This window comes from Macaca fascicularis, chromosome 9, assembly GCF_037993035.2.
Source record: "Macaca fascicularis isolate 582-1 chromosome 9, T2T-MFA8v1.1".
Taxonomy (NCBI): domain Eukaryota; kingdom Metazoa; phylum Chordata; class Mammalia; order Primates; family Cercopithecidae; genus Macaca; species Macaca fascicularis.
Genome location: NC_088383.1, coordinates 106,215,215 through 106,231,238, shown reverse-complemented (window position 1 = coordinate 106,231,238; position 16,024 = coordinate 106,215,215). Strand labels below are relative to the sequence as shown.

Below are 16,024 nucleotides of genomic sequence, written 5' to 3'. Positions count from 1 at the left end.
TTTTTTTTGAGAGAGTCTCACTCTGTTGCCCAGGCTGGAATGCAGTGGCGCGATCTCATCTCACTGCAAGCTCCGCCTCCCAGGTTCACGCCATTCTCCTGCCTGAGCCTTCCAAGTAGCTGGGACTACAGGTGCCTGCCACCACGCTCTGCTAATTTTTTTTTGTATTTTTAGTAGAGACAGGGTTTCACCATGTAATCCAGGATGGTCTTGAACTCCTGACCTTGTGATCCACCCACCTCGGCCTCCCAAAGTGCTGAGATTACAGGCGTGAGCCCCCGTGCCCTGCCAGATGTTACTTTCTTAATACAAATAACTTTCTTCCCATTGTACACTAGTGTGAGGGAGGAAAATTAAGGAAGGTGTCAGCAACAGAATTAATGCTTATTCATATGACACCCAAAAAGATAAAAATTACCAAGCAAATAAATAAGTCAATACATTGGCATTATTGATACTCATCATTCTTGACTGAGAATATTACATTGTCATTCCATTGGGCAGAATCTTAGATTAGGATTCCAAAAATGTTTAGGTTAAGAAGGTAGGCAATCAAGAAGTTTTTTCATCTCAGAATAGTTTGCCAATTTAATTTTGGTTAAGTTGTATTATTAGTTTGAAATCTGGGCTAGGCGTGGTGGCTCATGCCTGTGGTCCCAGCACTTTGGGAGGCCGAGGTGGGAGGATCACTTAGGCCCAGGAATTTGAGACCTGGCAACATAGAAAGACTTGTGTCTACAAATAGTAAAAAAAATTAGCCAGGTGTTGGTTGTGCATGTCTGTGGTGCCAGCTACTTGGGAGGCCGATGTGGGGGAATTGCTTGAGCTCAGGCAGTTGAGGCTACAGTGAGTCATGATTGTGCCATTGTGCTCTAGCCTGGGCAACAAGGGGAGACCCAGTCTCAAAAAAAAGAAAACTAAAATAAAACACACACACACACACACACAAGCAAGCAAGAAAGAAATTTGTTCAGGTTGAGATCAAATATAGGGGCCAAATATATTTTCAGACTTTTGGAGTCTAAATTAGAGATAATTTTGTAGTTTATACTACAAAACATTGCATAGCTATTCTTAAGGGCAGACCTTAGGGTATAAATATTTCAAAAATTTTATCTAAGAAATTGGATATCGTTCCCTGAATTGTGGTACTACTTATTAATGTTGAACTGTCTCTGATATTAAAAAGCAGCACCAGCTTGGGCATATAGGGCCTGTTTAGTTTTCTCTTCTCTCTTTATGTACAACTTTCATGATACTGCCTTAAATTTGATATGTAGAAAGAGGGAAGAATACAGTCTTTTCTTTGATAGTTGTATTTCTTATCTAACAGCTTTCCAACAAAGTGATACAGTTAAAGCCATGTTTCAGAGCCTTTTAGAGTTGAAAAAGCAGTAAGAGAGAGTGAATACTTCTCTCAGGGTGGTAAATCAGATTTAGACAACTTTAAATATAGCTCGTATTTTGATAAATCTTGCCAAGGTTGTGGTTCTTGGAAAACAAATCAAGTTAGGCAATTCACCAGGGAGGAAACATTTAGTTTTGTGGGTATGCAGTTTTGGTATAGTCAGCCAAAAGATACATCTGCAGGATGCAGTTTTTTTTTTTTTTTTTTTTAAACTGCCTTGAATTTTGCAGATTCATGGCTTCAACATGCCTTAGAAGCACTTGCATTTCATTTTTCTGTAATTGATTTTTCAGCTGTGGATTGTTTCCAGTCCTTTCACTGAGCATATCACCTTACATGTAGGGTTCCATCTAGTGGTAAAAGTGGTAATTGTAGACTATAAGTAGGTTATACAAATTATTATTTTTTTAGTATTACTAGATTGATAGATTTATGCTGCTTTGACATCATAGGGCACAGTCCACCTGATTGATACTCATTTGGCACACTCTTCTCAATTCTGTTCACTAAATTATATCTTGAGTTAGGATGAAAATAATACAGCTTTCAGGCTTTAAAGGGACTAAATTTAAACTGTTAAGAGTCCTGACATTGTCTGCACAAGACAGCATTTTCTGTCACTTACAGAAAGTTACGTTTGGCTTGTCAAGAAAAAAAGAAACATAATCCCAAAGCAGCAACCATTTAAAATAAAAGAAGACTGCCACAAGGATTCATGCAGAATATTTAAAATTTTCCTGTTGAACAAAATGATTTAACTGATTTTTTCTTCAGGGATGATGCTCTCAAATAGCTTATATGCATCTTTTGGAAATCGAAAGATCCTGGAATAGTGTCTTCCATGTGGGACATCTTGAAAGATAGTATTTTGGTTTCAGTGAGTTACGTGAATGAATCTCCAGTCCTTATCAGTGTGATGGGTCTGTTTACAGAGTATAAGTTTGATTCTTAGATTTGTAGAATTTATAAAGAAAGAAAACTATAGCCTGTATACCAAAGACAAGGACAGTTCTTCCAGCAAAACTGACTGCATCAAAAGTAGACTTCTGCGCAGATTGTGAGGTTGGAGTGAAAGTGGTATTTGTTGTACCTGATGTAGTAACTGTGGTGGGAGTTGTAGAAGAGAAAGGCAGAGTTGTGGTTTTAACTTGGGATACTGGGAGTTATTATTTCCTTTAGGCTTCTGTGTTTCCCAAGATTTCCACAAAATCCATAAAAAGTCATTGTGAACTCAACATACAAAGCCTCAGCAAATCTGCTTAGATTCACTGAGTGTGAAACACTGGATCTATGTGTCACTGTGGAATTGATTGGCACCAGAGTGGCAGTTGGCACAGAACAGAAGTCTGTCCTGTTCACCACACCACAGTCTGTAACTGTTGAATTATGTGAACAGTAGCTCTCATCTTCTTTACATTCTATCTAAAAGCAGGTATTATTAACAGTGCTTTAAAACAGGAAACACAGCTGTTGCAGTCTTCATAGGTTTCTGGTGCTGGAGTGGTGACTGGTGGGAAGGATGTCACTGGCACTGGGGTTATCTTGGAGTTGCGACCCATAGCAGTGGGCAGAAGAGCCCTGACATGGTGTCCTCAGCATTGGTATCCAGAGGAAAGCTGCCATGCACAACATCCTGTCAATCTCCTGCAGGCCACCTACCCCAAATTGTTCTTTTTGAGGGGTCTTACCTCTATCATTCTTTGGGATAGTTGTCCAGAGCCCTTGTTATTTCTTTTTTTTTTTTTTTTTTTTTTTTTGAGACGGAGTCTTGCTCTGTCTCCCAGGCTGGAGTGCAGTGGCCGGATCTCAGCTCACTGCAAGCTCCGCCTCCCGGGTTCACGCCATTCTCCTGCCTCAGCCTCCCAAGTAGCTGGGACTACAGGTGCCCGCCACCTCGCCCGGCTAGTGTTTTGTATTTTTTTTTAGTAGAGACGGGGTTTCACCAGGTTAGCCAGGATGGTCTCGATCTTCTGACCTTGCGATCCGCCCATCTCGGCCTCCCAAAGTGCTGGGATTACAGGTTTGAGCCACCGCGCCCGGCCTGCCCTTGTTATTTCTGTATGCCTACATACCTAGCTACTAATTTTCCTGCTTCTGGCCATCTATGTAAAAACTTTTGTGATGAGGAAATTAATCTTTAGTATATACTTTGATTTTCTATAATATTTATATCAAATTGAAGTGAGATTGAAGCCAAAACTACTTGGTTTCTTTATTTTTTTTTTTTTCGAGGCGGAGTCTCGCTCTGTCGCCCAGGCTAGAGTGCTGTGTCCTGATCTCTGCTCACTGCGAGCTCCGCCTCCTGTGTTCATGCTATTCTCCTGCCTCAGCCTTCCGAGTAGCTGGGACCACAGGTGCCTGCCAGCACCGCCGGCTAATTTTTTTTATTTTTAGTAGAGACAGGGGGTTTCACTGTGTTAGCCAGAGTGGTCTCGATCTCCTGACCTTGTGATCCGCCCGCCTCGGCCTCCCAAAGTGTTGGGATTATAGGCGTGAGCCACCGTGCCCAGCCCAGAGCCACCGTGCCCAGCCCAGTACTTTGTTTCTTTAAAAAAATTTGTCATGAAATGTCGATTATACATACAAGTTTATAGAATAATATAATCAATACTCTTCCCATTACCCGGCTTCAGCAAATCTTAAAAATTTGCCATATTTGCTTCAAATGCTCCCCTTTTCCCATAGCTCAATGATTTATCCACAAGAACGTTATTAGCACTTCAGGAACTCTTTTTTTTTTTTTTTTTTTTTTTTTGAGACGGAGTCTTGCTCTGTCACCCAGGCTGGAGTGCAGTGGCCGGATCTCAGCTCACTGCAAGCTCCTCCTCTCGGGTTCACGCCATTCTCCTGCCTCAGCCTCCCGAGTAGCTGGGACTACAGGCACCCGCCACTTCGCCCGGCTAGTTTTTTGTATTTTTTAGTAGAGATGGGGTTTCACCGTGTTAGCCAGGATGGTCTCGATCTCCTGACCTCGTGATCCGCCCGTCTCGGCCTCCCAAAGTGCTGGGATTACAGGCTTGAGCCACCGCGCCCGGCCTTTTTTTTTTTTTTTTTTAAAGATGGGGTCTTGCTCTGCCACCCAGGCTAGAGTGCAGTGGCGCGATCTCAGCTCACTGCAACCTCCACCTCCGGGGTTCAAGCAGTTCAGCCTCAGCCTCCCGTGTAGCTGGGATTACAGGTGCCCGCCACCATGCCCGGCTAATTTTTGTATTTTTTAGTAGAGACGGGGGTTTCACCGTGTTGGCCAGGCAGGTCTCATCCGCCTGACCTCGTGATCCACCTGCTTTGGCCTTCCAAAGTGCTGGGATTACAGGCGTGAGCCACCGTGCCCGGCCTCAGGAACTCTTTCATACCTTCATGACTTCTCTTAATCACTGTCCATGAAAGGTAACCATTATCCTGAATATTATGGTAAATACATTTCTGCTTCTCTTTATAGTTTACTATTTAAGCAAATCTCTCTAAATACTAGTTTCGTTTATTTTTAAAATTTGATATGTCGTCATATAGTATATAGTTGTATGTTTGTGTGTGTGTGTGTGTGTGTGGCTTCTTTTGCTTTTCATTTGTGAGATTTAGCTATGATTGTACATATAGCTAGAGTCTGTCCATTTTCATTACTATGTAATATTCCATTGCAAATAAACAAAGCCATTAAATTAAAATTCTGCTGGACATTTTGCTTTTTTAGTTTTGGCTGTTTAGAAAATAATGTTGTGGGTTGGGTGTGGTGGCTCATGCCTGTAATCCCAGCACTTTGAGAGCTGAGGTGGGTGGATTGCTTGAGGCCAGGAGTTTGAGACCAGCCTGCTCAACATGGGAAACCCTGTCTCTACTAAAAATACAAAAATTAGCTGGGCATGATGGCACTCACCTGTAATCCCAACTACTCAGGCATGAGAAGCGCTTGAACCATGGAGGCAGAAGTTGCAGTGAGCCAGGATAGTGCCACTGTACTCCAGCCTGGGCGACAGAATGAGTCTCTGTCTCAAAAAAAAAAAAGAAAAAATAAAAACAGAAATTAATGAAATAAGCTGGGCATGGTGGCTCCTGCCTATAATCCCAGCACTTTGGGAGGCTAAGGTGGGTGGATCACCTGAGGTCAGGAGTTCGAGACCAGCCTGGCCAACATGGTGAAACCCTGTCTCTACTAAAAATACAAAAATTAGCTGGGTATGCTGGTGTGTGCCTTTAATTCCAGCTACTGGGGAGGCTGATGCAGGAGAATTGCTTGAACTTGGGAGGTGGAGGTTGCAGTGAGCCAAGATTGTGCCATTGCACTCTGGCCTAGAAGACAGAGCAAGACTCCATCTCAAAGGAAGAAAAAAAAAAAAAGAAACTAATGAAATAAACAATAAACATATACAATAGAGAGGTTCAACAAAGCTAGAAGTTGGAACCTTGACAAAACTAATTACATTGAAAAACAAATTTTTTTTTTTTTTTTTTTTGAGACGGAGTCTCGCTCTGTTGCCCAGGCTGGAGTGCAGTGGCGGGATCGCAGCTCACTGCAAGCTCGGCCTCCCGGGTTTATGCCATTCTCCTGCCTCAGCCTCCCAAGTAGCTGGGACTACAGGCGCCTGCCACCTCGCCCGGCTAGTTTTTTGTATTTTTTAGTAGAGACGGGGTTTCACCGTGTTAGCCAGGATGGTCTCTATCTCTTGACCTCGTGATCCACCCGTCTTCGCCTCCCAAAGTGCTGGGATTACAGGCTTGAGCCACTGCGCCCGGCTGAAAAACAAATTACCAGTATCAGGACAAAGAGGAGGACATTACTATGGAACCTAGAGATATTAAAAAAGATAAGAGGATATTATATACCAATTTATACCAATAAAGTTTGAAGGTTTATGTGAAATAGACAAATTCCTTGAAATGTACAACTTAACAAAATTAACACAAGAAGTAAAGGAAAATGTGAGTAGTCCCATAACACAAAATAAGTGGAATGTGTAATGAAAAACTTTTTCACAGAGAAAATTCTAGGTTCAGATGGCTTAATCAGCCAATTCTGTCACATATTTAAAGAAGAAATAACACTAATCTCACATAAATTTTTTCAGAAAATAGAAAAATAAGACATTGGCCGGGCGCGGTGGCTCATGCCTGTGGGAGGCCGGGCAGGCAGATTGCCTGAGCTCAGGAGTTCGAGACCAGCCTGGGCAACACCATGAAATCCTGTCTTTACCAAAATACAAAAAAATTAGATGGGCGAGGCGGCATGTGCTCTGTAGTCCCAGCTACTCAGGAGACTGAGGCAGGAGAATTGCTTGAACCTGGGAGGCGGAGGTTGCAGTGAGTGAGCTGAGATCGTGCCACTGCACTCCAGTTCAGGCGACAGAGTGAGACTCTGTCTGAAAAAAAAAAGTACAAAAAAAAAAAAAAAGACATATTTCCCACCTGAGTATATAAGGCTAGAACAACCTTGATATAAAACCTAATGAAGACATTATAAGAAAGGGAAATTTAAGACTAATCACACTTATGAATGAATGGGAAATTTAAACTATTAGCAAACCAAATTCAGCAACATATAAAAATGATAATACAGCATAACAAAGTTGAGTTAGTTGAGAAATGCAAGGTTGGTTTGACAATAGAAAATCAGTATTATTTACCATAAAGGAAAAAATTATATGATCATCAATAGATGCACAAAAAATTTTCGATAAGTATTTGATAAAATTAAACACCAATACACAATTTTAAATAAATAAGTAAATATATAAATAAATATACATATCTCCTCCGGAAGGCAGAGGCTGCAGTGAGCTGAGATTGTGCCACTGCATTCCAGCCTGGATGACAAGAGTGAGACTCTGTCTTAAAAAAAAATAAATAACATAGCAGACTGAGAATAAAAATATACCACCTGAATCTGATTTTGCTAAGTGATGAGTAAGGAAAGGTACTATTTTTAAATTTACTTTATTCTGATAACTTGTGAAGTTGAGATTCTTTTTATGTTTATTAGTCTTAGGTCCCCTCTTCTCTGCATTACTGATCATGTCATTTGACTAATTTTCTGTTGAGTCAAGTGTCTTTTCCTTATTAATTTTTAGGATTACTGATTCATTCTGAACACTGATCCTTGGTTATATGCATGGCAAACATCTTTTTTTCAATCTGTGGCTTATCTTGCATTTTATTATTACTTTTAGAGTTTTAGATTTATTTATTTATTTATTATGAATGGAGAGTATGTTCACATGAATATAAAATCCAGAAAATACAAAAGAGCATACAGTGAAAAGTTTCTCTCCCACTCTTCTTCCCCTTTTATCCATTTCTCTTTAGAGGCATTGTGACTTCATTTTTAAGAAATTTAGTGCCGGGCGCGGTGGCTCACGCCTGTAATCCCAGCACTTTGGGAGGCCGAGGCGGGCGGATCACAAGGTCAGGAGATCGAGACCACGGTGAAACCCCGTCTCTACTAAAAATACAAAAAATTAGCCGGGCGCGGTGGCGGGCGCCTGTAGTCCCAGCTACTCAGGAGGCTGAGGCAGGAGAATGGCGTAAACCCAGGAGGCGGAGCTTGCAGTGAGCCGAGATCGCGCCACTGCACTCCAGCCTGGGTGACAGAGCGAGACTCCGTCTCAAAAAAAAAAAAAAAAAAAAGAAATTTAGTGTGTAGTGTCATTTGTTATACAGAAAAATTTAATGTAGTTAAATTTATGATTCTTTCTTTGGGGATTGTGCTTTTTATGTCTTGTTTAAGAAACTCTTCCTCTGTTGCATTAATTTATTCTATAGTGTTTTTTACTGCTTTTAAATTTGGCTTTTCATATTTAGATCTTTATTTTGTTTGGAATTTATTTTTTGTCTGTAACGTGAAGTAGGGATCACCCCTCCCCCATATTGTAAAACTACCTGTTCTATGCTTTTACATTTGTAACTGTTTCATCTAGTATAACTGAAGCGGTGATGGGAGTCTCCTTTTGAGCTTCATCTATGCATTGGCAAATACAGTTAATTAACTGGTCTAGTTTTTTATCTCTATTTCTGTATTTGCAGATGAGTGCTCAGAGTCCTAAGTACTGCCTTTCAGGCCTCATAATGTGCCCTTGTATCCTCTAACATGTCTGGAATGTGTGTAGGCTGTGCTGGGGCAGGGAAAGGAGAGTTTCTTTGTCACAACAAACAAGGGGAAAGCTTTTTTCCTGTCTCTTCGATTTACCAATGCCTCATCAGAAGCTTTCAGCACTTATGTAAGAAATATATTTATTTTCTTGAACTTTAGTATATTTAGTTTGTTTTGCAATATCATAGAGTGGAAGGTTGTTTTTGCTTAAATACAGTAGTTTTTTCTTTAGTCCTATAAATTTCTTAAGTTCTTAAACATGTTTCTTGATAATTTTAGCTTTATATTGTGGTATTGTGTATTCTTTGGAAAAGGATTAGTGGGCTTTGTGATATGGGGTAACTTTAAGAAAAATAACCCGCTATAACTCTTTTCCATCTTTCACCTTCCATTTGATTTCTCTTTTAACTATTTCCATCTCTTAGATATTGTTTTGCCAGATGGTCCACATAGAAAAAGTGAGGAAGTAGGGGAAAAGAAAAGAACTAGCTTAAAGAAATTAAAGTGTGACATAATGAGAGAATGAACATGGGAAGAAAGGGGAGAAAAAACAGAAGGGAAGAGAAACTGAGATTGTTTACGTGTTACTTATGTGTTACGAGTTCCAAGGTATCTTTTTTTCTTATGTTCCTTATAAATAGCTAGGAGCAGTCTTGAACCTGTTTATTCTTCTCCCTGTTTGTTCTGTTTAGGAGGGAGTAGTTTTGGGGGTGATGGCCAAGTAGGAAGAATTCTGTTGAAAAACTATACATGTTGCTTTTAGTTTCTTTCTCACTTGTGTACAATATTTGATCCAGTTTAGTGCTGGAAGGGTCAACTGTGTTGAAAGTGTTAGAATCTTGAGTTTTGCTCTGAACATTAATAAAAGTCTGAAAGTTTTATGTATGTATGTATGTGTTTCTGTTTCAGGAATATAATGGTTGCTATTAATACACATTTTTATGTTAATGCTAATTTGATCTGAATCAGTTATTCAGAATTAAAAGTGATGTGAATTCCAGAAAATGATTAGTTTAGACTCAATAAATTATAAGACTCTTTTTGGTGCTACATATTTTATGATTTTTATGGTCTTCCTGGTAGGGGAGTGATTTCTCATTGGCAGTGATTATAAACAATAGTCCTATATTGACCCTTGCTTCTTGACTGAAATAAGCTGATGTTAAAAAAGAGGCTCTTGTCAATGATTTAAGATGAAGTTGCTTCTAATTTTATTTGGCTTTTATCATTGGCATTTGAACAGGAAAAATAACTAGTGTGTAAAAAGGTTGAGGAGACAAGCATTTTAAATTCAATTTTTTTTAGTTACTTTTTGGCTTGAGGACACACATTCCTAGTTTTTAATTTTTGTTATTTCTCATAATACATTATCATTTCAGAGAAAAGAAGGAATCTCCTAGCCACCAACTGAAGATGTGGACTGTTAATTAAATCATGTAATAATTTTTCAAGGAAATAGAGATGAACTGTGAAGTCTACCTACGCCTTGTTTTCACTATACTGTTATTATTAATTATCCATGTAGTATTGACAATGTCCTTTGTAGATTAGTTACATTTAGTATTTAGAAGTGCCGTCATTTTTCCTGGAATAGTGCTTTGGTACCTAGGGTATAATGGACCACTTATAAGTTGTGATTGCTTTTACTGTGGGTATGTTTGTATGAGTCAGGTGAATTTCAGTTCTGCCTGACTGAGATATGATAACTTGTCCTTTCTAGCTTGCGTTATGTCCATTTGTTGGTTATATAATAGATGACTGTTTATATAATAAGGATTAGAACAAGCCATTAGACTTTATTGTTAATGGATACAAACTATATGTCTTCTGTAAGAGTTTCAAGGATACAATTCTTAAATATAACAACATATTAGAAGTAAAAAGGGAATGATATGCTTTGGCTATGTCCCCACACAAATCTCATCTTGAATTCTAGCTCCCATAATCCCCATGTGTTGTAGGAAGAACCCAGTGGGAGGTAATTGAATCATGGGGGCGGGTTTTTCCTGTGCTGTTCTCTTGATAGTGAATAAGTCTCACAAGAGCTGATGTTTTTATAAAGGGCAGTTCCCCTGCACACGCTCTCTTGACTGCTGCCACGTAAGATATGCCTTTGTTCCCCCTTCGCTTTCCACCATGATTGTGAGGCCTCCCCAGCCATGTGGAACTATGAGTCCATTAAACCTGTCTTTCCTTTATAAATTACTGAGTCTCTGGTATGTCTTTATTAACAGCATGAGAACAGACTAATACAGTAAATTGGTACCAGTAGAGTTGGGTACTACTGTAAGGATACCTGAAAATGTGGAAGCGACTTTTAAACTGAGTAACAGGCAGAGCTTGGAACAGTTTAGAGGACTCAGAAGACAGGGAAATGTGGGGAAGTTTGGAACTTCCTAGAGACTTGTTGAATAGCTTTGACCAAAATACTGATAGTGATATGGACAGGGAAGTCCAGACTGAGGTGGTCTCAGATGGAGATGAGGAACTTGTTGGGAACTTATATAAAGGTCACTCTTGCTAGGAGGAGCCAAATCCTAATTTCCAAGACAATGGGGAAAATGTCTCCAGGGCATGTCAGAGACCTTTGTAGCAGCCCCTCCCATCACAGGCCTGGAAGCCTACGAGGAAAAATGATGCTGTGGGTGGGCCCAGGGCCTTGCTGCTTTGTGCAGTCCCTGGACTTGGTGCCCTGGGTCCCAGCTATGGCTAAAAGGGGCCAGTGTACAGCTCAGGACATTGCTTCAGAGGGCACAGGCCCCAAGCCTTGGCAGTTTACATGTGGTTTTGGGCCTGCGGGTGCACAGAAGTCAAGAATTGAGGTTTGGGAACCTCAGCCTGGATTTCAGAGGATGTGTGGAAATGCCTCAATGTCGAGGCAAAGATGTGCTGCAGGGATGGAGCCCTCATGGAGAACCTCTGCTAGAGCAGTTCAGAAGAAGGGAAATGTGGAATGGGAGCCCCCATACAAAGTCACCACTGGGGCACTGCCTAGTGGAGTTGTGAGAAGAGGGCTACCATCCTCCAGACCCCAGAACTGTAGATCCACTGATAGCTTGCATTGTGCGTCTGGAAAAGCTGCAAACACTCAATGCCAGCCTGTGAAAGCAACTGGGAGTGGGGATGTACCCAGGAAAGCCACAGGGGCAGAGCTGCCCAAGACCATGAGAACCCACCTCTTGCATTAGTGTGACCTGGATGTGAGACGTGGAGTCAAAGGAGATTATTTCAGAGCTGTAAGATTTAATTACTGCCCTGTTGGATTTCAGACTTGCATAGGGCCTGTAGCCCTTTGTTTTGGCCAATTTCTCCCATTTGGAATGGGTGTATTTACCCAATGCCTGTACCCTCATTGTACCTAGGAAGTAACTAACTTGCTTTTGATTTTACAGGCTCATAGGCAGAAGGGACTTGTCTCAGATGAGACTTTGGACTATGGACTTTCGAGTTAATGATGAAATGAGTTAAGACTTTGGGGGACTGTTGGGGAGGCATAATTGGTTTTGAAATGTGAGGACATGAGATTTGGGAGGGGCTGGGGTGGAATTATATGGTTTGGTTGTGTCCCCACCCAAATCTCATTTTGAATTATAGCTCTCATAATCCCCACATGTCATGAGAGGAACTCAGTTGAAGGTAATTGAATCATGGGGTGGTTTTTCCCCACGGGAATAAGTCTCATGAGATCCGATGGTTTTATAAAGGGCGGTTACCCTGCACACACACTCTTACCTGCTGCTGCTGAGACCAGTTCGTCTGGGGAGACCCTAACCCAGCAGCGCTAGAGGAATTAAAGACACACACACAGAAATATAGGGGTTTGAAGTGGGAAATAGGGGTCTCACAGCCTTCAGAGCTGAGAGCCCTGAACAGAGATTTACCCATGTATTTATTAACAGCAAGCCAATGATGAGCCTTGTTTTTATAGATTATAGATTAAGTAAGAGTATTCTTTATGGGAAACAAAGGGATGGGCCGAAATAAAGGGATGGGTTTGGCTAGTTAACTGCAGCAGGAGCATGTCCTTAAGGCACAGATCGTTCATGCTATTGTTTGTGGTTTTAAGAACGCCTTTAAGTGGTTTTCCACCCTGGGTGGGCCAAGGATTCCTTGCCCTCATTCCGGTAAACCCACAATCTTCCATCATGGGCGTCATGGCCATCATGAATATGTCACGGTGCTGCAGAGATTTTGTTTATGGCCAGTTTTGGGACCAGATTTTGGGGGGCCTGTTCTCAACCTGTTCCCCTTCTTTGATTTGCAAAGCGATAAAAGCAAAGGCAGCTTTGTCATGGTGAGCTACTTCTCACAGGAGTCAGAATCCACATCTGCAGACTATACAAAGACAAACAACATAGACAAACAACAAAGCACAATCATCATTGAAATCACAGAGCTTCCAAGTGTTTTTATCCTTTTTAATGGGTTATTAGCTGCTAATCTGTCTACAACTCCTTCAAGCACTCAAGTTCCTGGCATTAAGGTCAGGTGTACCTGGGATGTTTTGAATATTTGTTATTTTAATTTTGCAGTATCCAAAGACAAGTTTGTAGAGTGTCATTCTAGATGCTTTTTTATTCTTTCCTAAATTTTGATCTTATTAAGAGCATTTGATAGTTTCCACAAATCCTTATGTTAAGCTCCTAGAGCGGGCCATATCATTTGAGGTTGAGGTGCCACTATATTGCCATGGTTCCAGATAATAGGAACTTTTCTGTACTTCTTATCATTTCTACCATCTGACCATTTTGTTCAGATCATCTTAACATAGTGTGACCATGGCATGCAGACTGAGAGGTGCAATTCAAGCCAAACATCCCCTTAGGGGACCAATCAATAACGATTCCATAGGAATCGTTGTGCAGCACCGCTGCCTGTTCTGCAATGCAATCTTCCTAAACAAGTACGTTCATTATTTCTGGCCAGGTTCTATTTTGTTTACAAATAGGTTTTTGAGGGCAATATGCCTCAATTATAGGAGCAGATTTATTATGGTAAATACTGAGATCAGCAAGCATGCGTAACTGTGTCATAGAGTGATTACATGCAGGCATTATTACCAGCCAAGATTGATAAATATGCCCAATAAGTATAATTGTTCTCTGTGTCAGCCCTTGTTTAAGGAATACTCACGGCAATGGTGATCACTGCTATCATAGCTACCATTAAATTACTCATTGTGACTGGGTCTTTTACTTTCCTCAGGTTTTCTTCTGCCATCTGCGACAGCTTCTTTATCTGTCCCCGGGTGGGTGGCTGTGTTCAACGGGTGTTGCTCGTGACAGTTGGGGTCCTCCTCAGTATCAGCCTCAACATGGCTGCAGCCAGGGGGTCCTTGGGATCCTCCCGGAATCTCTTCCTTGGCATCTGGCTCATGATAAGGTTTCAGATGTCTTGATGGTATCCAAATCAGCTATTGATTCGGTGGTCCTGGAGAGACACAAGCATAACCTCTACTCCAAGTTATTATTTTACTTTTCCCAACTTTTTGTTATCAGATCTCCCCACCAAACCAATTGTTCTGCTTCTGTCTTTGCAACTGGTTTCTGTAGATGCTGTTCAGCTGCTGATAACATCCGGCCTTTTGGCAGGCTCAAAAAATTTAAAGTTAATAATGCTAGATTCAGTTGCATCTGTGGGGTTCCATATTCTCTTTCTCCCCCTTTTTTGTTTTTGTCATCAGTTTTGTATCTGTGTGAAATAGTAACTGAGCATTTTTAATTAACTGTGTGGAATGAACCACGTATGAAGAGTCAGAAATCACATTAATAGGCATATTAAAAGCAGTCAATACCTCAATTACAGCTACAAGCTCCGCTTTTTGAGCTGAAGTATAGGGCGTCTGGAAAACTTCACTTTTTGAGCCAGAATAAGAAGCTTTACCATTACTAGACCCATCTGTGAAACAATGAAAACGCTTAGTAGGCTGCAGGTTGTTTACCACAGGAATTGTAAATGCAAACTGTTCACAGTCTTGCTCAGCTAAGGGGATAGTAAAGAAACAGTCTTTTAAATCTATGACTATTAAAGGCCAAGTTTTTGGAATTATAGCAGGAGAAGGCAATACTGGCTGTAATGCTCCCGTAGGTTGTATAACTGAATTGATGGCTCTTAAGTCAGTTAATATTCTCCATTTACCTGATTTTTTTCTTAATTACGAAAACTGGAGAATTCCAAGGGGAAAATGTTGGAGCTATGTGTCCATTTTCTAATTGTTCAGTAACTAATTTCTCTAAAGCTTCCAGTTTCTCTTTACTTAGTGGCCATTGTTCTATCCAAATTGGCTTACCTGTTAACCATTTTAAAGGTGTAAGTTCTGGAGGCTTAACAATGGCTGCCATCAAAAATGATATCCTAATATTTGGCAGGAACTTTGTCTTTCCACTTGAAGCAGTTCTTTCAAACCTTGCAAATTTTTTTCTAGTCCCATACCAGGGACATACCCCATTTCATGCATTGTATGTTGACTTTGAGGGCTATATAATTGTTCTGGAATTAGAACTTGTGTTCCCCGTTGTTGTAATAAATCTCTTCCCCATAAATTTATAGGTACAGAAATTATAATTGGTTGAATAGTCCCAGGTTGTCCATCGGGACCCTCACAATGCAAAATATAACTACTTTGATATATTTCAGGGGCTTTACCAACTCCAGCTATGTCAAATTGAGTGGGTTGAATTGGCCATGTGGACGACCAGTGCTGTAGAGAAATGACTGAAATGTTGACTCCTGTATCTACCAAACCTTTAAATTTCTTTCCCTGAATAGTTATTTCACAGGTAGGGCATTTATTAGTAACTTGATTTACCCAGTAAGCTGCTTTGCCTTGCTTATTTGTGCTTCCAAATCTTCTTGTTCGTTTAATTTCACTTTTTCCCATTCCCACATACGGCACAGTCAGGAGCTGTGCTATGTGCTATCCTGGCTCTGCTATGCGCTATCATGGCCCTGCTATGTGCTATCCTGGCTCTGCTTTCCAGGGAACAGAAGTAGATATAACAATTTGAATTTCCCATTGTAATCTGAATCAGTGACTCCTATATGTATTTGTACCCCTTTTAAACTTAAACTAGACCTTCCAAAAAGTATTCCTATTGTCCCTGCTGGCAAGGGACCATAGACTCCTGTTGGGACCTTTCGTGGCAGTTCCCCAGGCAGAAGACTCACAGCTTTTGTGCAGCATAAATCTACTGCGGCACTATTGGCTGTGGCGGGGGACAGACATTGTATGGGGGGTGAGGGAATGGCCTGAGCTGGAAATGCCTCGGTTTAGAATGGGGCCTGGGATGGGCCCTTCATGGCGTTTCCTGAAATTGGGTTCCTTCCTTTTTTTTTTTTTTTTTTTTTTGAGACGGAGTCTCGCTGTGTCGCCCAGGCTGGAGTGCAGTGGCCGGATCTCAGCTCACTGCAAGCTCTGCCTCCCGGGTTTTTACGCCATTCTCCTGCCTCAGCCTCCCGAGTAGCCGGGACTACAGGCGCCCGCCACCTCGCCCGGCTAGTTTTTTGTATTTTTTAGTAGAGATGGAGTTTCACCG

General features: G+C 41.0%; 1 protein-coding gene across 22 annotated transcripts in view; it reads left to right on the top strand.

The window, feature by feature from the left end:
• The window catches only part of ARHGAP19 (Rho GTPase activating protein 19), a 79,819-nt gene that overhangs the window by 13,087 nt on the left and 50,708 nt on the right, over positions 1 to 16,024 (top strand). For 6 of the 22 annotated variants that reach the window (XM_045362196.3, XM_074002350.1, XM_074002349.1 and 3 more), the window contains exon 1: positions 8,559 to 8,616. The exons of the other annotated variants lie outside the window; for them this stretch is intronic. In XM_045362196.3, the coding sequence (XP_045218131.1) occupies positions 8,588 to 8,616 (29 nt within the window). In that variant the 5' untranslated portion in view covers positions 8,559 to 8,587. Of the gene's footprint in view, positions 1 to 8,558; positions 8,617 to 16,024 lie in introns of those variants that run through there. 22 annotated transcript variants of the gene reach the window in all.